Source organism: Anolis carolinensis, chromosome 1, assembly GCF_035594765.1.
Source record: "Anolis carolinensis isolate JA03-04 chromosome 1, rAnoCar3.1.pri, whole genome shotgun sequence".
Classification (NCBI taxonomy): Eukaryota; Metazoa; Chordata; class Lepidosauria; order Squamata; family Dactyloidae; genus Anolis; species Anolis carolinensis.
The window spans coordinates 255,954,511-255,980,200 of NC_085841.1; the positions used below are offsets into that span (position 1 = coordinate 255,954,511).

At 37.0% G+C, this 25,690-nt stretch overlaps 1 protein-coding gene across 5 annotated transcripts in view; it reads left to right on the plus strand.

Annotated features, from left to right (window-relative positions):
• The window catches only part of slc35f5 (solute carrier family 35 member F5), a 51,301-nt gene extending 25,639 nt beyond the window's left edge, over positions 1-25,662 (plus strand). For 4 of the 5 annotated variants that reach the window (XM_016993891.2, XM_016993890.2, XM_016993907.2 and 1 more), the window contains 9 exons: positions 2,433-2,514; positions 3,877-3,964; positions 5,292-5,356; positions 5,660-5,764; positions 8,824-8,983; positions 12,728-12,818; positions 19,079-19,233; positions 20,962-21,053; positions 21,508-25,662. In XM_016993891.2, the coding sequence (XP_016849380.1) occupies positions 2,433-2,514; positions 3,877-3,964; positions 5,292-5,356; positions 5,660-5,764; positions 8,824-8,983; positions 12,728-12,818; positions 19,079-19,233; positions 20,962-21,046 (831 nt within the window). In that variant the 3' untranslated portion in view covers positions 21,047-21,053; positions 21,508-25,662. The remainder of the gene's footprint in view (positions 1-2,432; positions 2,515-3,876; positions 3,965-5,291; positions 5,357-5,659; positions 5,765-8,823; positions 8,984-12,727; positions 12,819-19,078; positions 19,234-20,961; positions 21,054-21,507) is intronic. The other variant, XM_016993896.2, reaches the window with a different exon arrangement.
• The last annotated feature ends 28 nt before the right edge of the window (positions 25,663-25,690 follow it).

Genomic DNA, 25,690 nt, shown 5'->3' on the forward strand with positions numbered 1-25,690 from the left:
TCTGCCACTACTGGTCACACAGTAGAAGATTGACAAAGCTATTACCTATTCCTTGCATTGAACTTAAAAGCTTTTATTGTGCAGTAGTTTCTTAATAATTTCTAAAACAGTAACTGTCTTACTCAGTTGTGGCCAAGGAAACAAAATCCTATGACACCTTAAACCAAACAACAATATTGTATAATGAGGTTTCATAGACTATGGCCACCTTTAGTAATATAGAATCCAGGAAAGCTTTTAAATAAACAATGCCATGTTTCTATTTATTCTCATACTATATGAAAACGGCTGGACAGATGTTCATGATATGTGGGCTGTAAAGTCTACTATTGTCTAACTTGCAAATTAGCCTACATGATGTACGCACAATTCCAGTCAAGTAGGCTTAGATTCACAAGGTCATATTTTTTCCATTTATACAGAATTGTGTATTTTGGCAGCTTGTGGAGATGAATGCTCTCTTAAGAGCAACTGAGAATATTATATATACTCATGTACAAGTTAACCTCATGTATAAGTTGAGGGCAGGCTTTGGGGCCAAAATTATAGATTTTGATATGGGTCATGAATAATTTGAGGGTCATTCTCTAGCAGTGATTCTCAACCTGTGGGTCCCCAGGTGTTTCGGCCTACAGCTCCCAGAAATCTTAGCCAGTTTACCAGCTGTTAGTATTTCTGGGAGTTGAAGGCCAAAACATCTGGGGACCCACGGGTTGAGAACCACTGCTCTGCAGAAATGAGAAAGCCACCCCTGACCTCCACTGCCATTTCCCTAGCCAGACATTCAAAAAGGACAGAAGTGGCAGCAATGCAGAGAGAGTAAAGCCGTTTGGTGCCTTTAGCTCCTCCCAGGACTGACCTCATGCCCTTTGCTACTCTGCCCAGAGAATGAGATAGTTCCTTTTTTTGAAGAGGTAAATGTGCAGTTTTTGCAGTGACTCATGGATAAGTTGACCCAGATTTTTGGTTTTGGCTTTTTGATAAAATTTCATGTTTATAGAGTAACCTACATTGTAGGGAAATTTAAGTACCCTCCAAAATAAGCAGCTGAAACCAATCTTTAATAATAATTAATGATTCTCCTGAGCAGTGCTGCTATTATAGTACACATGTTAGTTTTAGGATGCCACAGAGCTCTTTTTTTAATGCTTTCATATTTTCCATGTCTGCACGACTGCAGGAGTGGCAAAATTCCATTATTATTTACATACATTCCAGTTTATAGGAGTTGGGCTATACTCATCTTAGATCCATATGGTTGGGGCATTTGGGTTGTACTTGACATTTTTGTACGCGGATCTGTCATGGATTTCAGCACAAATTAAATGTAATTAATGATTTTATGACATTAGGATATATACAGTGTTTCAGAATAATGGACCCAGTTTCAAAGCAGTATGTTTTATGATGTCAACATGTTACAATTCGCAAAAAGTTACAACAGTTTAACAAACTATCAAGTTGTTAAGTTTTACTAATCATTTTGATCCAAAAATAAATATAAAAATAACTCCTTAAATGGAAAATATCTCATTATGTTGTGGGGTCACCATCTTGAAAATGATTGAAGCTTGAGGCTGCTTGTGCTCCAAGATAGGCATGTAGCGGTAATCCTTTGAAACTCCATGCCCCACGCTTTCAAGGGGTAAGAGTTTCATGCGTGGGAGGTTCATGGTTTCAAATTGGATCCATTGTTTGAAACACACTTGTAGTATTGGTAGAGTTAATGAATTGCCATCACTTAGATGACTTTGTATAACTGAATCTGGTAATCATATGATGATGCCAGAAATATGTCCCCCCATTTCCAAAAAAGAACTGGAGCAGTGCAGAATGTTTTAACAAATAGCATATTTTGGAAGGTCTGTAAACCTAATATGAAAGTGATTCATCTTTCCAACAATGATATTTGTCATTAACTGACTTGAGTCCAGAAGGAAGTAGTTGTACTTAAATTAGTCATGTCTAAATTGTCTTGTTAAATCCATGAATTTTATTTAATTGGACTTAAGGATAAATTACATGTAACTTTGAATTGACTAGATTCTTCATGATTATTCCAGTTTAGGCATTTTGAGGGACTTTTTAAATTGTCATAGTATTTAACAGTGTTTCACAAAGCAGAACAAAATAGCTATCTCTTTATATGAAGTTTAAAATCAAATTGTCTTTTAAAAATAGCTCCTTTAACTTTCATAACATTCATTGTATATTAGAGCATTAATGGACTAAGTTATTGTTTGTCCTAATTGTCTAATCTTTAATTTCAATGTAAATTGTTTTTTGTTCTGAGCATGCTTTTGTCATCTTCAAAGACTTTTTATTTTTTGCGGGGAAGGGTGTTTGGTTAGTCCCCTGCCCCTAAGTTTTAAAAACGCAGAATGGAAACTAAAAATCACAGAAATTAAAACACTTATCCTTTAATATCCTAGTGGTTCTTGGCAAACTTCTCTTATCAAGAAGCGCTTTCAGACACCCAAGTGGCCATAGTTAATATTCTGTCTTCAACCTCTGGTAAGAAATGAAACATGTATTCACAGACTGTTAACACACCTAAAACTTTTTGTAAGTGTTTAAATTCCCTCATGAATTGCATGTTTTAAAAAATGGTTGTCTCTTCTTGTGTTGTTAGGGAGTTTCATGATTGGGACCTCCCACATCATTTTTACTGAGAAAAATGGTGGTGGGAATGTATTTGTTAGAAACTTAATAGAAAAAACAGCATGTTATTATGGTCAAAGACCTTATTGCAATAGGTGTACACGGTATGCAGAATAATGAGATTAACAACACAAAAATGTTAAAAACTGCTTTAAAACATGCTGGCTAAAAACATAGGTAAAAGATTACAAGAAATGTCGGCGTGTCTCAGCCTGTGTTTAAAATTGGGAATTTTCTAATCCACATAGCAAATTATTTAAAGAAAACTTAATAAAATATAGAGTATAAATTATAGTACTTCTAGCAGTTTATCTCCTTGCAATTGTTTAAAAAAGCTGTTGTGGGTGTTTTATTAGAAAGTGAGGTACAGTGAAGTACACATTTTGATACTAAATTATAATACATGTTCAGTAGCATGGAATGCCAGCTGAATTTTCAGAAGGCTTTTCCCTGTTGAATCAGAGTTGGCAGGCATGAAAAAGAAGGAATGGTAACATGAGCACAAGATGCCAAAGACAGGTAATCTCTATTCTAACAATAAATATGTGCCTGGTGATGGCTAAAGTATTAAATAGGAATTAGAAAACACCTTCTGAAGTCAAGCAGTTTTTCTTTGAAGAATTTGGTTGGAATCCTACGCACGCTTATCTGGGAGTAAGTCAAATTGAATTAGTGGAGCTTATTTTCCATCAGTCACATGCAGAACTCCATTATAAATGTTTGTAAGAAAAGCATTATCACATAGGTGTTCAAAACAAAGTTGTTTCCCTTTGTTGGAACAAATAAATAAAAGCATCTGTTTTTCACAGTATGTATATATATTTATTTTAAAATTACGGAAAACAGTGGTCTTCAACTTTTGTTTTTAAAATGGATTTGTATTTCATGTGGTAATTAAAACCACATACCCTTAATGCTGTGAAATGTTTGGGATCAGACTGTGACTGTTAATAACACTGACGTCTTTCTGAAATAAATGAAAACCAGGCAGGTTTTAACTATTTCTGACATTAATTCCAACAGGGCCTAAACGAGATTACTTTAGTTCTCTATTTGATTGGATTTGTGTGTTGCCTTTCTTCAAAAATGTATGCTTAAGCAAATTTAAACCATTTGTTATTCCTTTTATCATATTATATGTTGTGTCTTTATTAGTAGCATTACTATTGTGTATTTAATTACAAAATAAACATTGTGGCATTTTTTTCTTCACAGGATTATTTACCTTAATCCTAGCTGCAGTGTTTCCAAGTAACAGTGGAGACAGATTTACACTTTCAAAACTGTTAGCTGTTGTTTTAAGGTAGGACTATAGACTACTTAGGCCCCTTCCACATTATCCTTGTATTCCAGGATCTGATCCTATATTATCTATTTACCCCAGGTTATCTGGCAGTAGGGACTCATATAATCCGGTTTAAAGCAGATTATCTGGAATCAGGTCCTGGGATATAGCACAGTGTGGAAGAGACCTAAATATCCAATCTTCTTCTCCCCCAATAGTTTGGGTTTTCCTATACTCTTTTAAATATCTGTCACTATTTTTAGAAACAGGAGGTCATGGTAGAGCTAAAGGGGAACATATTCAGAATGTTGCTAAAACTGTTACACTTGTTTTATCTGTTGCTTTGGCAATAATTGTTAATTTTACTACACACTACTGAAAATCAGAATTTTCATCAATCCTAACCTGAGCTACTTAGGTTATGATGTAATCACATGAGTTTTTTAAACTAGAGAACTGTACTTAGTTAGGCGATCCCTTGTAGGCCGAGGATGATGGTCCTTCCATTCTGGTGTCTTGGTGGTGTGTCTGTAGGTGGCTGAAGAGACCTATTCTTAATCCGCATGTTCTCCCGCAGTGAGGACATCGGTTTCCAGGTGGAAGACTAGATAACTGTGTGGCTTCACTGAACATTACATTTTACAGAGATAGGATAAATAGATTGGATTTCATAGTACAGTAGAGTCTCACTTATCCAACATAAACGGGCCGGCAGAATGTTAGATAAGCAAATATGTTGGATAATAAGGAAGCATTAAGGAAAAGACTATTAAACATCAAATTAGGTTATGATTTTACAAATGAAGCACCAAAACATCATGTTAGACAACAAATTTGGCAGAAAAAGTAGTTCAATACGCAGTAATTCTATGTAGTAATTACTGTATTTATGAATTTAGCACAAAAATATCATGATATATTGAAAACATTGACTACAAAAATGCGTTGGATAATCCAGCATGTTGGATAAGTGAGTGTTGGATAAGTGAGACTCGACTGTACTCCTTTTTCAAACAACATTTTCATTTTGTTTATACTGCCAATAAACAAATGTCTTGCCTAGTCATGTTATGCCAGCTACCTTCCTTCACCTGAAGGACCCATTCAGCAACACCAAGTAAAATAGAATTGTGGTTGGCAGGGAGAGAGATACAGGAAGTCTAGTAGTATCTTTAAGACTGAGATGTACTTTAATTTTTAAATATAAAATCATTTTTAAAAGGTCTTTTCCCTTCAAAATGTTATAATTATAAAGAGTTAGGATTGTTATTTACTGATTTCCATTTAGAATTCTTGGTTTTACATAGTTTAATACAATACTCCTGTTGGTCTTTTTCCCAAACAGCATTGGAGGAGTTGTCCTTGTAAATCTATCCGGCTCTGAGAAGTCTGCTGGAAGAGATACAATAGGTATATTTCCCCCCAAAATCTTATCTTTCTGAAATGAAATATCTAGGTATGTACTATGTGCTATCAAGTTGTAACAAAGCACTGTTTTAATGCATTTATATATATTTTGCAACATATTGCAATTTTAGAAGCAGAGCTGTGTGACTGCCAAATTTTTCCCTTCTGTTTCATGTGATTCATTTGAAGCAGGATCTGAAAAGTATGTTAACTTGTGAGAAATGTATAATGCAGTGCTAGGAAATTATATCTATAATACAGTGGCAAAAACCTGTTACTTTAAAATGGGATTTTCTCCATATGCAGGGTCCTTGTGGTCTCTTGTGGGAGCTATGCTCTATGCAATCTACATTGTTATGATAAAACGAAAAGTAGACAGAGAAGACAAGCTTGATATTCCAATGTTTTTTGGTAAGAAAATACTTTTAAAGAAAAATTGTCTTTTTTCTAGCACTGGTGTTATTTAACAGGTTCTATCTTGGCAAAAAAAAAAAGCAAGATAAAGTTGAATAGTTTTTCAATTGGGTTTGATTGTATCTGCTTGCTCACAATCCATACACAACTCATTGTGGACTCAAATGTACACAGTAGTGTACATTTGAATCTATGGCAGGGAACACACCAGCCACTCACTTGTCTTTGAGGTGGTGTGGTTCCTTCAAAACAGAAGCGGGTGACTGATGGGGCTTACCGCTGCCTCCACTGCTGCCCATTTTTTATATTGGCTTATATGGGAGTCTGAGAATGTTAGGAGAGGCCTCCAAGTCCCTCCTGAAAATTGTGTAGGGCAGTAAGGGAGACAATGGCAAATCTCAGCTGCTACCGTGTTTCCCCGAAAATAAGACAGTGTCTTATATTAATTTTTGCTCCCAAAGATGTGCTAGGTCTCATTTTCAGGGGATGTCTTATTTTTCCATGAAGAAGAATTCACATTTATTGTCGAACAAAAAAATGAACGTTTATTATATACTGTACAGTAGTTGTCATCACAAACCAGCATAACCAGACAAACTGAATCCTATCAAGAATTTCTTGTTACTACCATTATTTCCATGTACAACACTCTATGGTACATACATTTACCGATCCTGCATGCTCTGGTGTTCTGTTAGGCGGGCATGCTTCCAAACAAAAACTTTTTTAGGTCTTACTTTCGGGGGAGGCCTTATATTTAGCAATTCAGCAAAACCTCTACTAGGTCTTACTTTCTGGGGATGTCTTATTTTAGGGGAAACAGGGTAGGCTCACTGCATTCCTCAGGTTACTCCACTTGCTGGCAGCTGGGACTTGCCATTGCCTCCAAAGGTCTCGGACCAGCAAATACCTGAACTACAATTATCTCAAAGCTAGATAAAACCAACATTTCACGTATATACTTTTAAATCTGGCTTGAACCTTTGTTATAATTTTCAAAGTACGTAATAGCTATCTTTGCTTGCAGCCTAAAAAGAAGGAAGGAAAAGGAAGAACAAAAAGGTATAGCCTGGCACCTTTAAAGCTAACAGGTTTTTATTTTAAACTGAGCTTTCATGGTATGAACCCCCTTCTTCAGATGCAGTACAGAGTGATATTAAAGCTTCAGATTATCAAACATATTTATACAGTTGTGGGAGCAGAATAGAATGTAAGAAAATCCATTTGCCTTGCATTAAATTTTCAAAAGGCTGGATGTGACAATACAGGTGTTTCTGCTCTTTACAGTCATCAGTTAGTGTTGACATGTGGAAGCATAAATTTGCTTTTCAAAAGTTGGTTTCCCTGGGTTCAAAACTTTTGAGAAGATTCGTTTTGTTATATGTGCATTTCATATTTTTCAAGGACTAGTATCGAATTCTATACCATTGCACACGCAGTTCCTATGTTTTTGATCAAAATTTAAATGTGCGTGGTTTTAGTTAAGTGGCAGGAAAAAATAAATATAAAAAATAAAAACCGTATTTTGTCTATTATTTGGATCACTTGGCTCTGGTGATGCGTCATAGATAACTTTAAATTGATGTCTAGAAGCTGCCTTTCTCTTAAAGTCCCATGTTTCTGTCTTACAGTACATAAATGTACCATGTAATGAACCTGTTTGGATATCTTCTAGAATTAATTTTTTAAAAAAATGCATGCATTATGTCAAATCAAAATGGCTACACAAATTATGGTTCTTTTGACATTTAACCTTGGCAGCACTCAATACCATGGCTTTTATTTCTCTTTACAAGTCTGAGAAATAATCCTTTATTTGTTGTTGGCTTATTTCTTTGGCTTGTTGAGGTGAAAGATAAGGCACGTTCAAGCACCACAGCAAGCAAACTACAGATGTACAGTGAACACTCCACATTCACTGCGTTTAGGGGCAAAGGACCCCCATGAAAGTAAAAAACCACAAATTTAAAATGATTAATTTTTTACTTGCGAGGACATCTCTTTAGGAATCTCTCGATTCTCCAGCACAACTTCTGCCAATAAGTTTATGATAGTCATACTGGAGGACCTAGAGAGAACATTTTAATTAAATCCATGAATAATTACGTCCACAAAACTCAAACCCACAAATGCGAAGAAGGGCCAGCTGTATAGTCAATGATTTGTTAAGAGACTCCTGCTTGCAGTTCAAATGACAGCAAATCTGAAAAACAAAACACGACTTCCTAGGAAGCCTGAGTTATTGTGACATGTGAACATAGTTATTATGATAGATGAAAATCTTAATGAATTCGCTCAGATGTCCTAATAAAATTATGTTATATGCCATCACCATCTTTGTTTTACATGCCATCACTATTTGAAGCAAATGTTTTACAAGTCTTCACCATCTGAAGTGAGTGGGTAGCTATATGGGGATAGGTGCTTTTCAAAGGCAGTGCTCACCCTCTTTCCTTTTCTGTTGCTTATTAGGTGCTCAGCAGCAAAACAGTTTTCTAGAAAGCATATGGATATATGTGGTTGTCTACATGTGTTGCTTACTGCAGTAAAGAGTACTAAGATGATCTGTCATGCTCCTGTTATTTTTATTATTTTGTTGGATACTTGCTTTATTTTGATTCATGAAAAGTTTTCAGACCTATTTGTTAGCTGTCTGAGATTGCAGACCAAAATGTGCTTATTAAAAGCTAAGGTGCCATTGGATATAGTGGGCCATCTGTGTATATATAAGATTTTAAAAAGTAAGTGATATAATTGAATAGTGGAGTATACATATCTAACACATTCTAATTAAATTGTAGGATATATCCAATCGTAGATGAGAAGGGTATAAATGTTAGCAATATGTCCTTTTTAAAAATCTCTGTAATGATGTTTCATTTTGACTTCTGAAATGGCATGCCTCACTTAGCCTGATACAAAATACTTTTTTTATGGAGCCCAGCCTCAATATGTGGTAAAGTAATAATATAATTCCAGAAAAATGGAGCATTTAAAGATAGGGTAAATTGTTTTCCTTTTCTTGTTAACACTGTTATTATTCTGGGGTTTTGCAGGTTTTGTAGGTTTGTTTAATTTGCTGCTGCTGTGGCCAGGTTTCTTTCTACTACACTATACTGGATTTGAGGCCTTTGAATTTCCCAGTAAATTAGTCCTTATGTGCATTGTCATCAATGGCCTTGTTGGAACTGTTCTGTCCGAATTCCTCTGGTTGTGGTATGTGCATTGTTCTTCTTCTTCTTCTTATTATTATTATTATCATTATCATTACTATTAGCAGTAGCTCAGCAAAAGAGATTGTCTTTCATTTTACTAAAAGAGCAAATATGGCTATGTTCAGAGAGCAATGGTTAATGCAAGCTACTCTGTAATGAGGGATAACATTACCTTTTGTCATACACAAGAATTAGGTGTTCCCTATTCACTGAATGAAAGCTAAAATGTTTGTGGATTCTTAGGGACACGTAGCTATTTGTCAAGGCACAACACTATGAAATTAATGGGCCATGAAAAGCAAGGGTCATTTGAAATAGGAAGAACACTCTGAACAAAGGTGGTACAGGCGACTCCATGCCAATACTATATGGAACTCTATTCTTGTTTTGTGTCCTTGACCGGGAATAAATTAAAGTACAGTATTGGCCACAGCAATAAGAATGTAAAAGAAACATTTCATTGTAAATAGTCAACAGACAACATGGCTGCTCAGAGCTATGCATGGACACAGAGACTCTGAGATATATTTAGACGTTGCTACATAGCATTTCTCGGTTCCTCTACATTTTAAGACAGAGTACTCACTTGAAAAATACTTTTCCATTAGCCTGAATTGATTCCTTAGAATCAGATTGGGAGAATCAAGACCCAAATACAGATGTTGCCATTTATGAACATCACTGTATCTCTCCTCAGTTGATTAATTATTTAATGTCTCAGGGCCAAATGTCTTCACTGAGAATTTTATTTGCCTTTATATCATACTAATTAATAGCATCTAGATCTTATAGTAAATCTATGGTGGGTCATTAAGACAGCCTGATCATATTAAGATGCGCTTCTGAAAGATGAAAATATTCTTGTGAACTACCACAAAGATAAAAAAATAAGCAGTAGATCACTCAAGTATCACCCAAGCTAGACAACAGATTGCATACTAGGGGACCAAGTGAATATTTTTCTTGAGTCAGAGGGCATAGAAAACATGCCAGATGTACTAGCATGAATTATAGTTGTCAGTCATTTTGTGTTTTTGAAATGATAATTCCAAATGTGAAAATTATAAATCATTAATAGAGTTTGAAAAACTTGAGTTTCAAGGGGAAAGGATGTTGAAATTATTAAATTGATCTGCATTACCCCTCTCTGCTTTGAAATGTGACCAGAAATATTTAGTTTAATATATACAGAGAAATGATTAAGCATTTGCTATGCACTTTGTGTTTCACCAGAAAGTTTTCCTTGCAGTGTGGAGGGAATCCTTTATGCTGGACCTGGCTCCTCTCATATTTCACAGTCAGGGCTTTCAATCATCCTACCACCATAAGGGGAAAAACCATTCACACTTTCCCGGTTTTTTTTCCTGCCTCAGGTTGGATTAGGTCAGAGTTTTTCACACTCTGGCTAAATTTGGACATTGCTTGTGGAAGCCCATGTGGGGGGTTTGGATGGAGGTTTCATTGTGGCCATAAAGGCAGGCAGCATGGTTTTGTACACCAGGCCATGCATGCGATATGGCTAGTGTGGCTTTGACCACATGGGTATATACTGTATGTTGGATGCTTCTGCTTCTTTTCCTTTCTGATAATCAGTGAACAAGAGCTACTCAGAAGCTGTTTTCCCCCCTTCCCAACCTTCCTTTTTTTAACAGTTTTTTGTGGTTTTATTTCTGAAAATCGTACAAATAACAATGTACTGTAATGCATTGTTATCTGTATGATTTTCAGAAATAAAACCACAAAAAACCTGTTAAAAAAAAGGAAGGTTGGGAAGGGGGGGGGGGAAAAGAAGCTATGTAGCTGGATTTCCCTTATAGCTAGGTAGGCCGTGGTTCTTGGTGATTCTAGGGGTGGAGGGGAAGGGGCAACAAGTCTGTTATCAGCCCAATATGACAAGTGGCTTGAGCACAAAAAGAACATTGTAAAATTACACCATCTCTCTGATGGGCTCTCGTGACCAGAAGAGGGTAAGATGCATAAATAAGTATCATCTTGTAGAGTCCTCTTCCTCATCTTAGGAGGAGAAGAGGGAATTTGGGAAACCTGTGTGCAGAGGTTTCTCCTCCTAAAAATGTGAAAAGAAAGACCAAGCATGTGTAGTTTGTCACTGTTGCTGATGATGCAAAGTCTTCTATGATTCCACTGTTATTTGGCAGAGATTAAGGAGAGTTATCCTCTACTTAAATATATTTCTCCCCATTTGTTTGAGTCTGAGCAGTTTCCAATCCTTCTGTGGAAAGCATAAAAGACGCTGGGTTTTAATGCTAGTAATAAGATTGCTGGTACAACTGTCGAAGAAATGTTAAAGATCAGAGCTAAGGCTAAGCAGGATCATTTTCTTGTTTCTTTCCCTGATGTTTTTGCAGAAGTTGTGAAAAGTGAAGGGACTCTTCCTGGTATGAAAAGGGCAAGGCCAGCTTTTGCTCTGAGCTTATATTTATGGTAACCTGAGGTAGTGGAGAAATTAATACTATCCCTTATTTATGCCACTGTGGCTAGTTTATGGTCAAATTCTCTGTTCCCTAAAGATTGAGATGACACACTTAAAAAACCAAAAGATAAGAACCTCAATCATTTTCTAAGAAGGTCTCATGAGGCATCATTTCTTGCCATTCGAGCTGCATCTGCAGGATCATTATTTGCTCGGGCACCTGTTCATTCAGCAAAAGGTTTGCTTTCTTTGGTTCCAAAGGAAGTGGTTATCCTTTAGCAGGGGATTAATAAATTAGCCAAGGCGCCTGCCAGTTTTGATTCTACCAAGCATCAGCTTTGGCTGAGAAATTAGAATGTGTATAATAAACTCAAAAATAATTTATTGCTTTTTAGGGGTTCTGAATTATTTCATGGAGTCTTGGATGAAGTGGTGATTGAGACCAAAGACAAAAAGAAAATGCTAACTGTATCGACTAAAAAAAGAGGACAAAAAAAGTCCTTTCATACTGGGACTTGTTCCTTTCAAATTTTAGCAGCAAAAATTTTGGATTAGGCTGCATCATATCAATACATCCATCACCAGTTCCTGGGCATTTAGTAAAGGCAACTCTGCATCTTCCAAATATCATGGTGGGAAGTCCAATGATTTCTTCTGACTTGGAGCAGTTCCCAGGGGAGGCTTGTCTGCTGCATTATTCCCCTTGCGGTGAACAAATGTCTTCTGATGCTTGGGTACCACCGATTTCATTCAGAAGCCCTCAAATTTCTTTGTTCAATCTCACAGTCCAAGATCATTGTAGTTGAAAGCTTATCTGACCAGGTGGTGGGGTGACTGCTCATGTAGGACCCAGCATGAAGGATTGCTTCCCAACACTGCAGTAAAATAAAACATTGCTATTCAACATGAAGTTTCCTTTTCTGTAGTTGTAAGGAGGGAATCCTTCCCACCCTGGTTAGTAGATCGTTTTATGTGTTAGGCGCTACTGGTATGCATTCTGTTTGTCCTGAATTCTGTTAGACCATCACTGGGAAGATGGGACCGGCCCTCCATCTTGGGGTGGTAAAGATGAATAATAAATCAAAAGCCTTGCCTGTGAAGCACAAAGGAGGAGACAAACTCAGATTAAGGATTCCATCCCAACAACTGCAGAAAAGGGATCTTCTTGGTGAATACCAATGTTCCATATACACATAGTACCTGGTCCTGCAAAATTCTTAATTCCTGGTATACTCTTATGAAAACTGGCTTCTGTACTTCAGCAATGCTACAGCTGTTTTAAATCCAAGTCTTTCTATTTTAATATCTCCCTAGGGGCTGCTTCCTTACCTCATCACTGATAGGCACACTTGCCCTGAGCCTTACAATACCTCTGTCCATAATAGCTGACATGTGTATGCAAAAGGTAATGTACATTTTATTCGTGACAATTGTAAATTCTGCTGAGAGTCTTAAATAGATTGATTAAGGGCAATATTGCATGAACAGGAACAGTTAAAATAGATTTTGGTAAGGAGAAATAATTATATTTAATTGCAGATAATAGCTTTTGTTACTCCAGCAATATTATTTAATGTTCACTCTCTTTAAGTGCATTTATCTCTTTTGAGTAATTCAGCACCACATGAAATGTTCTGAAGGAAAATAGTGGAGTGAAATGGTGAGAAGTAATTTGGTGATAATTTTAACACACGAAGGAGAGAATACAGTGGGAATTGTGTTTTCATATTCAATCTCACACATGATGGGATCACTGTAGAACTCCGCTTCTTCTCTTGTCACGGTTTTTCTTATCACATAGAAATAGCAAGTATCCAAGAAATGAGATGGCTGTGCATCTCTGTCATACTCATATTTAATGACACAGTAAAGTAGACATAGGCTATATGAGAACATTGTAGTTGTATGTGGACCTTTCATTTCTCAGGATGCAGGCTGTCTGTGGTTTCTGAATGGTTGAAGCTTCCATTGTGAATCCTTCTCCAGAGGTCAAGGGATCAAGCTTCACATATTTGTTTAAAAATAAGATGTATTTTATAAAATAAATAGGCATGGAGCCCCGGTGGCAAAGTGTGTTAAAGCACTGAGCTGCTGGACTTGCAGACCGAAAGGTCGCAGGTTCAAATCCCGGGAGCAGAGTGAGCACCCGCTGTTAGCTCCAGCTTCTGCCAACCTAGCAGTTCGAAAACATGCCAATGTGAGTAGATCAATAGGTACCGCTCCGGCGGGAAGGTAACGGCGCTCCATGCAGTCATGCTGGCCACATGACCTTGGAGGTGTCTACCAGACAACGCCGGCTCTTCAGCTTAGAAATTGAGATGAGCACCAACCCCCAGAGTCGGAGATGACTGGACTTAACGTCAGGGGAAAACCTTTACCTTTACCTAAATAGGCATATCATAAGACGTTAGAGTGATCTAAAGCAAAGGTTTGGGCCAGGTAGATAAAGTGGTTGTATTTGTACTGATGGCCTCTTATTTAAATTTCTGTTTTCAGGAAGCCTAAAATGCCTTCAAGTGTATGACTTCTTAACAGAATGCACTAGAATGGGACTGTTTAGGTTCATTGTAGAAGTGAATGTTTCTGTGGACATGTTCTTGTATTGCTGCTTCCCTCATTGCATTTTTTCATAGTGTGTAGTTGTCATTCCATTAAAAAGGATTTATTCACACTTTCTGATGTCCATCACAGTGAAAACTTTATTGCGAACATACCTTGGTTTTAGCCTTCATTGCTGAAAGCTCTTTGTAGGCAGAAGGAAAGGGACCACAGTAGTACAATTTGCCTATAGGTGCTAAGTTGGCATTCAGATAGGCTGCAGGCTGCCATATAATATAGTTTGAGTTGTATTCTCGATTTCAAAGCAAAGATTTCATTAAATTTATATTTCCTCCCTTAATAGTAGTGCAGAGCACAGGCAGGCATGTATACATTTTGAGGAGATTGCTATATCAATGTGTTAGGTTCCCTGCTAGAAAACTATGTAAATAGACAGCCATGTTAGAAATCCCAAGTGTGTGAAATGTATATGTATTTTAGCATGAAATAATAGAGGTGTTGCTCCTGTTTAATAATCGTTTTTAATGCTGGCAGAATTTGACCTGTTCTGAAGTGAGATGTTGCAGATATAGTGCAAGATTATTATCTGATATAGCTTCAAATTTTAGTAGTCACAAATGGTTTTGAATTGATATCCTAGTAACTCACAGACTTCAGACCCTCAAATTAAAAGATTGATATTTCGTTCTGCTGTTCCTGTTGAAGAAATGTTTCTGATAGATATTATAAGTTTATTTTCCTTTTAGGATTTTACCTTCTCTCCCTCCTCATCTTTAAAACTAAAAACTGAATTTCCCACTTAATACTGATAAGGAAATGGGTAGAAGTAGCAGAGTCCTGACACTGCCATATATATCTAAAAAAGAAGTACCACCAAAGAAGAATTACTATTGGCACCAAACTTTCTGTTCGCTACAATGGCTGCAGCCTGGCTTTATCGTCGTCATTATAGAACCTAACTATAGAGCATCTTGGGAGTGCATGTGTCTGCTTTTTATCTTGTTTGGTGTGGTTGCAAGGAGATGGAAAGCTGCCCTGTTTCAACAAGCCATAGTTAAGATTAACCACAGTTTATTGCTAAATTGTGATGTATTAAAAATGGAAACAAAACTTTCTATTCCTTGTACAACTGTGCAGCCTATATGAACCTCATGTGCACTGAAAATGGTAAAGCATAATTTCTCATTTCTTCCAAATCAGAGTGTGCTATTTGTCGTCTATATTTAATATAGTAATAACAAAAACAATTTATTTGTATTCTTCCCTATCTCCCCAAGGGGACTTAGGGCAGATTCAAACAGGCAAAAGGCAAACATTCAATGACATGACACAACCATAAATACAAATAAAATAACAGTCCGACCAAAGCCCAAAATAAGCCAACATCTTCACTCAAATTATAAATTTACAACCTCTAATTAAATGGTGGCATAGCCTATCAAATAGCTTATCTCAACATAAAAACATCAACATAGACCTCAGTTTACAGAAACACCAAACGTTCATTTTTTAAAAAAGTAGATTAAGTATGTAACCGGTTATATCAACAGGCCAATAGTGCCTGCAAGCCAAGTAGCAGTAGTAATTCCATATCAGAGGTATTTTTGCCATTTATAATAATTTAAATCTCCTCCTCTCCATATACTAACGTGCAGAGATGAGTTTTTAATTGTTTTCTTAAAGAAGAGAAGGGAGGAGGCATTTTTATTTATTTAGGGTGGGAATTCTAGAGGTGGGGGACAATTATGGAGAAGGCCCTTGCTCATTCCCACCAGTCGTACTTTAGACAGGGGTGAGACCGAGAGCAGGGCCTCCCCTACTGACTGCAGTCTGAGTTGGTTTATGGGTGGAAATGTGGTTTTTCAAATAGCCTGGGCCTGAACTGTTAAGAGCTTTAAAGGTAATGACCAGCACTTTGTATTTAGCCCAGAAGCAGATCAGCAGCCAATGGAGCTGCCACAGCATGGGAGCGGCTCTCTCCCTGTGCGGAGCTCCAGTTAGTAATCTGGCTGCCAATCTTTGAACCAATTGAAGCTTCCGAACTATCTTCAAAGGCAGCCCCACGTAGAGAACATTGCAGTAGTCCAAGCGAGATGTGACTAAGGCATGGACTACCATGGCCAAATCAGCCATTTCCAAGTATGGTTGCAGCTAGCGCAGAAGTTTTAAATATTTGGCAGCTCCTCCGGCTTCCTGTGATTATGTTTTTTTAAAAAATCTATCGTTTAACAAATACAACAGAAACAGAATAGAAGGGCAGTTTTAGATGGCAGAGTTCCTCTGTCAGAGTTCCTTGGAACCCTGGCATTCTACGAGAGGTTATTAGGGATTCCATGATACAGGGATGATGATTTATATGCTGCTTTTTCCCTCTTAAAAGAGACTCAAAAGTAGTGAACAATGCTAAAATTAACACCATGGATAATTTTAAATTGTGATGGAAAAATACACATTTTTGATTTTTAGATATATTGTAATACTTTTTATTCAGGAATTCCCTGAGAGGTTAAAAAAAGGCGAGAGAGGCTGTTATATAGGCTGCACATTTTCCTCCAGGAAATAAATATATGCCCAGACAAACTAATAGAATCAATTGCAAAGCTATCCTAAATTGCAAAAGGGTCAGCCCTCCATCTTTCTCCCTGATAAAACTGGATAAAAAAGCAACAGTAAAGGTATGAAACTGGAAACACTCTCTTACTTTTAACTGTGTGCAAGTTCCAGCTCTTGAAAGAACTTTGCATGGAAATATTTTTCCCCTCAAGAGTTGATGTCTTATGTAAATAAAGACATACCCTTAGATGTTTGATTTGAGTTGCCCTCTTTTAGGATGTGTATTTGCACTGTAATAGCCAATACTCAGATGTTATTTTTGTCAGGCAGTGAGATTTCCTTATAAATTATCTTGCCCCTTATATTGTGTCTTTATGCCTACTGTGTTTAGTGTCTAAGCTTGTCCTTTTTCACAGTAGGTTTTAGATTATTATAACTTGCATTGTTCATATTAAAACATCTAAAAGGTACAAAATGGAAGAAGGTAGTATGAAATTATAGTAGTCTGCAAAGCTTTAGGAGAAGTTAGAAGCTTAAAAGTTATTCAGTTGGTAAAAGTTAACAAATGCTGTTTGGTTTTACTAAGCATAAAATAAAACTAACAGAACCGATTTATTCAGTGCATATTCACTCATGCTCAGCATAAATGAAAATAAAAATAATATAGTCATTGCTTTCTTTTTTCTAGTCCATTTTTTTAAAAAAAATTAATGTTCCTTATGGAAACCAGGTAGCAAATGCATATTTTTGTGTTGTTATTGTTCACAATTTAAACTAAATTTCTGAAGCATCCATACAGAACAGGTTGCTTGGGAGTAAGGTCTATTGACTGTAATGTAACTTCTGAGTAAATATGTATAAAGCTGCAACACAACCCATTTCTTCCCAAGCTGGTGCCACTCAGAAACAGTGAACAACTCCCTTCATCTTATTCAACATGGCTGCGGGTCTCACTCAAGCAGATTTTGTTTGTTTTCCTTCCTTCTCAACTCTTCAAAACCTTTTGTTGAATTTAGAATTTCCTGAATATGTTACTCTTGGGTGCAAGCTCCAGCTCAATTCAATGATTCTTGCATGAGCAGAGGTATAAGTTTCATTATTTTTTTCTACTTGTAGAATATCCCAGGTTCTTGCTTTGCTAGAACCTCCCTTCTTTCCATTGCCAAAATGGGAGGGAGGGGGGCAAGGAACCACAAAAGGATGGCGGACCACTAATTCTCCTTAAGTAGTTTATTTATTTATTTATTTACAGTATTTATATTCCGCCCTTCTCACCCCGAAGGGGACTCAGGGCGGATTACAATGAACACATATATGGCAAACATTCAATGCCAATAGACAAACAACATTCAGTTTTAGACAGACACAGAGGCATTTTTTTAACATCTTTCCAGCTTCACGATTTCCGGCCACAGGGGGAGCTGTTGCTTCACCGTCCATTGGTGGCTGTTCTTCCTCTTCTTTTCCTCGTGAGCAGTTTTATGGTGTTGTAGATTAGCTAAATTAGCCTCCCGCATAAAGCGTCCCTAAATTTTCCCTACTTGACAGATGCAACTGTCTTTCGGGACTGCTAGGTCAACAGCAAGCCGGGGCTATTTATTTATTTTTTTATGGTCGGAGGCTTAACCCGACCCAGGCTTCGAACTCATGGCCTCTCGGTCAGTAGTGATTTATAGCAGCTGGTTACTAGCCAGCTGCGCCACAGCCCGGCCCCAGTTATGCCCAAACTTGTAGATCTTCTGGCATTTCCTGTAGTTGGAGATTTTTTTTTGGCAAAGTCTCTCCTACTTCTCCATTTTGTGACATAGGTACTTCACCTTGTGCTCCTCCTCATTTGGGGTTTTTTGCAGGAAGATCATATGCACACAGGATCTGCTCCCTGGTTTTCGAAAGGAGGTAAATACTTTGTGGATCCTCATTATCACTGTTGGATATAATGCAGGATCCCCCTCCTGCATGTCCTTCACTGGATCATCCTAACTACCATCCCAATGCTAAGTGATCTCCCACTTCCCTCCTCCATAGGGCCTGGGGAGACAGCCCCAGAACATGTTCTGCCATATTCCAATACTCCCTTCCTCTGCTCGTGCTGCTTTGCCTCACTTTGTGTTTTTGACTAGCTCAGTTCTCTCAACCCAGAATTTTGGGGGGCTACCCCAGTTGTTGATAAAATTTGTAGATTTGTTTGAGGGTTTTTGTTTTGTTTTGGTTTTTTGACAGTTGAGAAAAAGACCCACACTTGGATACATTTCATGCTATTTTGTTCTGTATTACTTAGATAAGATTAATAGAGAAGTGCCTAGTTTTGTATTTCAAAATGTGCCTAGTTTTGTATTTAGTTCATATGAAGAATGCATTATGTTATAGCTGCTTGTATATAAGTCATTGGCAGCTATATTGAATATTTGTGTCCTTTAGCACTTAAAAATATGTCCAAATTACACCACGTGACCAGAGGAACTTTATTTAATCCAGGAGATAGTTGCCTGCCTTTTTTCTCTGCTTTTACTATTGATGAAATGACAAGCCTGCTGTTCCTTGTTCTAATTTCAGGTCCAGTTTTCTTGGTTATTTTTTGCTGGAGCAATTCCTGTGTTTTTTTCATTTTTCATTGCAACGCTGTTATGCCACTACAACAACTGGGATCCAGTAATGGTGGGAATTAGAAGAGTTTTTGTATTCATCTGCCGAAAACATCGCATTCAGAGGTGATATAACTTCTACCCTATTCTACCTGCATTTCATCTGATTGGAGGATTTCAAGTCACTTGTCTGTAATTTCGTAGGATTGTCAGAGGCAGGAAATTCTCAGAGATAGCTTACCATTACCTTTCTCTGAAATATAGCACCCACCACCTGGTATTCCTTAGTGGTCTCCCACCCAGATACTAACCAAGATTGACCCTGCTTGTCTTCCTAATCAGATAGAATCTGGAGCTTGCGAAGTATTTAGGCCTCCATGTAATATTTATCTGTACTAACCCTAAATCTATGGGGTTTCATGGAATGTAAGTGGTAGGATTTTTAGGTGGGAGTGACTGTGCTCCTGGAGTTTGTGATACAGATAAAACTGTAGAAATCAAACATGCATTCTAGATTTTAGGAGAGTTGGCTTCAGAAAATTTAGAGCAATGGTGAGTGTGATCCCATGGATAGGAATGCTAAAAGAGAAGGGAGTTAATGATGGATGGGAGTTTATTTTAAAGTAAGATACTGAAGGCATAAATGCAAACAGTGCCAACAAGAAGAAAAAATAAGAGAAGTCTAAAGAAACCAAAATGGATGTCCAAGGAACTTTCAACTGAGCTAAGATTTAAAAGGAGCATGTGCAAGAAATGGAAAAGATGGGAAATCACCAAAGAGGGGAAAGGTCCTAAAGGTAAAGTGCAAAATGAGCTAAAGCTTGCCAAAGAGATTAAAAACAATAAAAGTAGAATATTTGTTATGTCAGTTAAAAAAGGAAGAACAAGGAAATGGCAGGGCCTCTTCCTTTTCCCAAAAGGGAATTGGTGTTCAACCTGAACAATATGGAGCGGGGAAATGCAACTCAAAATAGGTTTAAAAATATTCCAAGAATACTTGGCTATTCTAAATGAATTCAAGCCTCCAGAGCCAGATAAACTACATCCAAGAGTGATGAAGGAATAGGCAGAAGTAATTTCAGAAGCACTGACAATAATCCTTGAGAATTCTTGAAGAAGAGGTGCTCTCAAAGAGGAACACAAGTCCCAGGAGACTGGAAGGGAGGGCAAATGTTGTCCCTATCTTCAAGAAGGAGAAAAAAGAGAATCCAAAGAATTACCATCCAGTCAGCCTGACAGCAATACCAGAAAAAATTCTGTAATCACTTAGAAAAGACGGCTGTGATTACTAAAAGTCAACATGGATTTCTCAAAAACAAGTCATGCCAGTCTTATCTCTTTTTTCGATGGAGTTGCAAGCTTGATAGATGCAGGGAATGCTGTGGATGTGGCATATATTGATTTCAATAAGGCCTTTCACAAGGTTCTCCATGATCTAGCAAACAAACTAGTAAAATGTGGGCTTGATAATACTACTGTTAGGTGGATTTGTAATTGGTTAAGCTACCAAACCCAACAGGTGCTCACCAAATGACTAGTGGGGTGTTGCAGGGTTCTGTCATGAGCCCAGTGCTGTTTCAATATCTTTATTAATTACTTAGATGAAGGTTTAGAAGGCCTGCTTATCAAGTTTGCAGATGACACCAAATTAGGATAGCTAATACTCCAGAAGAAATGTTTAGAATTCAACATCACCTCAGTAGATTATAGAGAGTTGGGTTTTTTTTGTAGATTCCTGAGATAATTCTATTTATACTGGGGAATCTCTCATAGAAATGTAAATTAGTTTATGTCCATGAAACTGTGCATAGATTCTTAAAAATAATTATTGTGTAATACTTTCTCATTTCATAGAACATCTGAAGAAAATGAACAATGTGAAAGTCTTATTGCAATGCACAGTGTTTCTCAAGAAGATGGAGAAAGTGGTTGTCCTTAGGCAGCAGGTGTGTATGACTAGACTTAACACCTGTGGTGTGAAAGAAAAACTTGCCGAGCTACCAAAATGGAGTGACCCCCCCCCCATTCTTTTTTGTTATTTGTTGTTGATTATATATGCCTGCTGAATGCCTGTACTATTTGAATAACTGCTTACCTTGGTTTCAGTTTTTAAATGTTTGAAGTTTCAATATGTAAATTATTTTTATAATTTAGTCACAATGATTTGGAATGGTAGCAACTCTTCAAAATATACTTGTCTAACAGTCATACAACATCATAAATCTGTTCCCTACTTCTTTCTATTATGTCTAAAATCTTTTAAAGGGTGCTGTGCACCATAGCCTCAGCGCTATTTAATCTTCCGTTACATGACTAGTTTACATAGATTAGGAAGCCCAGTCAAAGGAAAGCAGATTGTAATATGGTAATGCTAATAATATTTTTCCCATTTCTTCATAGCGCATAAGATGGATTGATAACTCAGCGAAGAGACAATCTCCTGGAGAGTCCTTATGGAATAATGTTTCAGTGCCTCTTCTGAATCTTTAAATGTTTCAGTTCTTTTGAAACTTAAAATATACTCTCACTTTCTCTATTCCCAATCTCAAATCAGTTTTATTAAAGAGCTTCATTACTGCAGGAAATTTCAGTCTCTTTACAAAGCCAGCCTGCCTTACAGAACTCAGCTGGTGAAATTACTTGATGCAATCGAGAAAGTGAATGCTGTTCTAGTGACATTTTAAAGCTTTCCTATTTTTGTTAAGTGCTGGATATTTTTACAAATACTTTTCAAAATCTGTAAAAAAGTGTGATTCATAATTTTGTACAAACTTTAAAATGAAAATCTAAAATGTACTAGTAACTTGTACAAATCACCATTGTATGCTGTATAGTCTTTATTTGAAAAATAACAAAAGATAAGAAAATTATTTTAATTTATTGAATAACTTCGTTATTGTTGAAGTTATTATGGGTCCCTAATATTCCACATTTTGAGAGACTATATGAGAGACCTTGTTATTGTGTGGGTTGTCTGCTGCTTTAAATACCCATCATGTTCTGATAAATTCAAGACTTTAAAGAAGTAGTAATGTAAAAGATAAATAACATCCTCTAAAGTATATTAGAATCCAGTAACGGTTGATGCGGACCAAATTATTTCATGTTGGAATTGAAAACAAAATTATGCTCTGGTGAAGACAGAGGAGGAAAAAATTCTAATCTTGCATCAATAGAATGTGGGCTGAATTATATGACAAGGAAGTTCTCTTATTTATTTTCCTTCTTAATTCTTTTGAAAAACCACAATAGATTGAATTGGGAATGAGTGACTGGAGCTGCATCGTCTCCCTTACCTTGTTTATCTGCTCAGCACTGCCATCTTCTTCCTACAGACTGTTCTTCTGAAGAGGAAAGTATACAGGATCGCACTTGTAGGTCACCTCTGGGGCCAAAGAGTTCATCATATGCTGGGATCTTTCGAGGCAGAATTTTGCCTCTCAGCCAAAGCACCATGTCTGCATGATAGTTGAGTTTTATCACTGAAAGATTTTTAAATGTAGACTATAGTAGGATGGTTAATTTTTGAACAGCGAGAGCAAAAATCCTGCTACTCCTAAATGAATTTTTGCTCACACCTAAAGAAAAATAATGAAGGTGTCGGTTTGGAAACAGAAAAAAAACATTATACACATGGAATGCATTCTGGGATAGAAAAGGATTTCCAATCTCTATAGATATAAAATGCTGCTGAAGTATGTCTTTATAATGTTTTTCCAAGTTCTGGTTGACTTGATGGTGCCACATATAAAAAAACAAATCCACAACAGCAAAAGAATTTTGGCGTCACAACAACTGATTTCCCAGTCAAGGAAAAAATCTGTCTGGTAGCTTTCAGCATAGAGAGAGCAGAAGAAATGGCTGCTAATCATATGGGCTCAATACTATAGTCAGCCCTCCACTTTGTGTGTTGACTTTTGCAGATTTGATTATTCACAAATTTGATTAAGCTTTCTCTTTAGGTTCTGGGACTAAGGCTTCTGGGAGTTAGAGTCCCAAACAACTGGAGGGCCATGGTTGTGCAGGCCTGATCCAGAGATTTCTAGAGAATCCTCCAATGGGATTCTATGGTAAGCTTCCACAAAATTGCATTGGAAGACCTAAAAATTACAAGAGAGGTGTTTTACTAGGAAAAAAGAAATCTTTATTTGTGTGTGTTTTTTTCCTTTCACATGAGTCTTGTGTTAACCCCAGTAAATATTAAAGGCGGGCTGTACTTCCAGGATCAGAGAGAGCACAGTTCAGAATACCATTTGCGAGGAAATAATAGTGGTAGTGGACCATTGACCGCTTGTCCTACCTGTGGACTTCCCAAAAGTATTTAGTTAGTCCCTGTGGGATGCTGAACTTGATAGCACTTTGATTTGGTGCTTCCTGTGCAATAAATCCAAATGCAGACAAGGCCTTCCAATTGTAGAGGTCACTACTGAATCCAATCCTTAGGCTGTGCTCTTATGCAAACATATTTGGAAGTCAGCTCTGTTGAGGAAAATGTAAATTTCTAAATCAACACATACTCAAGATGCACTGCATGTTTAAAATGTTGACACTAAAGCAGTGCTGTTCAGTCCACAAAAGCCTTTTAGAATTGTTTCATATACAGATAGACTTCATGAGTTTATTGTACTGGCCAAAGGCCATGGCAGACAGAATGGTTAAATACGATAATTTTCTGAATTTAACACCACTGGTTAAAATTCATTAGGAATACAAAAGTAATATGCCTTGGAAAATTAGAAACTATGAAATGAATATATGGCTTGGCATTAATTATATTTTAAAAGGAAGTAACTATTATTTTGTGGGCTTCTACTAGTGAAAGGGGAACAGTTGTTTCAATGACTGCCTCCAAGCTATTTCTTTCACTGGTCCAAAGAATCCACAACTCTCTTCACAAAGTTGGGAGGGAAATAGTTAAAATGGCCCTGCCCCACCTACTCCCATTGGACAGCATTTCTCACAAAGGAACATCAAGTAGAACCCCTTTTGCAAGAGCTAGGGTGGGAAGAGTACAGCCCTAGAACTCCCCTTTGAACTGTAACTCTTAGAATTCCTCATGACTTACTCTGCTATCTGGGACTGTTGGAAGATGCAGTTGAACAAATTCCTGAGTGCTACATAGTTAATTGCTCTGTACTAAGAGCAACTGCTTTTCTTTATGCTGAAAATGCCCAAACAGTAGAGTCTGAGTGCAATAAGATAGTGAAAACAAGAACAAAAGGCAACAATTGTGTTAGTTCAGGAATTGCCTTCTTTGGATTTTTTTTGTCCCCTTCACAAAATAAAGTGCTACTTAGAGTAATAATATCCCGAGTTATGACTGGCCATATTAGAATGCTATCATATGCAGACTTTAAAAAAAATCTATGAGTGGCTATTGGCCATCACAATTATCATGCCAACTTCACTGGAGAAGTAAGTGATTTCTGATCTTCTGATTAGATTGATTTATGACTTAACCATGGATAAAATTCTGACATTGGCAGGAGCAAGGTTTTTCTTCAATAAGTTGACTAAATTGCTTTAGAAAGGGGAATTTCCTTGAAAGATTCTGAGCTTGGGCCCCACTGGAGGTTAAAGAAGAAGAAGCTGTTAACACAGCAGACAGATGAAAGAGAAAGCAATAATAATGATTAGCTTCATTATTACTCTGCTCTTTGATTGAGGGCATCAGTCAAACTTGGTTAGTAAAAGGTGATGGTTGAATTGCATTTTCATAGCAACTGGAGCAGTAATTTGGTGGTGTGTATAGTAATGTGCCTCCTGTGGCTTATTTTCCTTTCAAGTAAGCAAGCTGTGGTCTTTGTTGAGGAGAAAAACGCTTTTCTATTTTCAGCCACCCAAGGTACACAAAACACAGCACTCGGCTAAAAGTTGCCACCTGGCGAAGTTCATAGGGTCTGTCTGCCAGAACAGAAACAAATTAGTCCTTTCATTTCCCTCTCACCCATGTCTACCAAAGCGGAGGCTGAAATAGAGGAGAAGGATGCCCCTTGGTACAATCAATCATATTTTCAATACTGATGGATGTACCAGGAATCCATTCTTAACTTTATCTTAATCTCAAACACCGTAATTCCTTAAATTTGGGTGTCCTATAGGGGGATTGATTTTGAAAAATACTTGAACCAAGTTAAAAACATATTTCATTTTTTATTTGGCTCATTACTGGCCAACAGTACCATTAAATGAAGAATGTTTCGACAAGCCTCTCTAGGTCTCATTATGATTGGGAAAGTGCTCAGAAAGGTTAGCATAGAAACAAAACAATAGACGTTGCAATTATTTTCCTGACCATTATTATTTAGCTGAGATACAGACACATTTAAAAAATTCAACTTTAAATGGAACAAAACAACAGACTTGGCCATTATTTTTCTGACCACTGTTTAATAAGATACAAACACATTTAAAAATTAAACTTTAAATTGTGACTTTTTTCAATGTACATGTGAACGTATGAATTTCTGAACATATGCAATATATACCATGAAACCAACTGGATAAAATGTGATGAGATTTTTCTACATTAAATATGGATTTTTGAAAAAAAAATTGTCATGTTTTACTCCTAGGATAAATG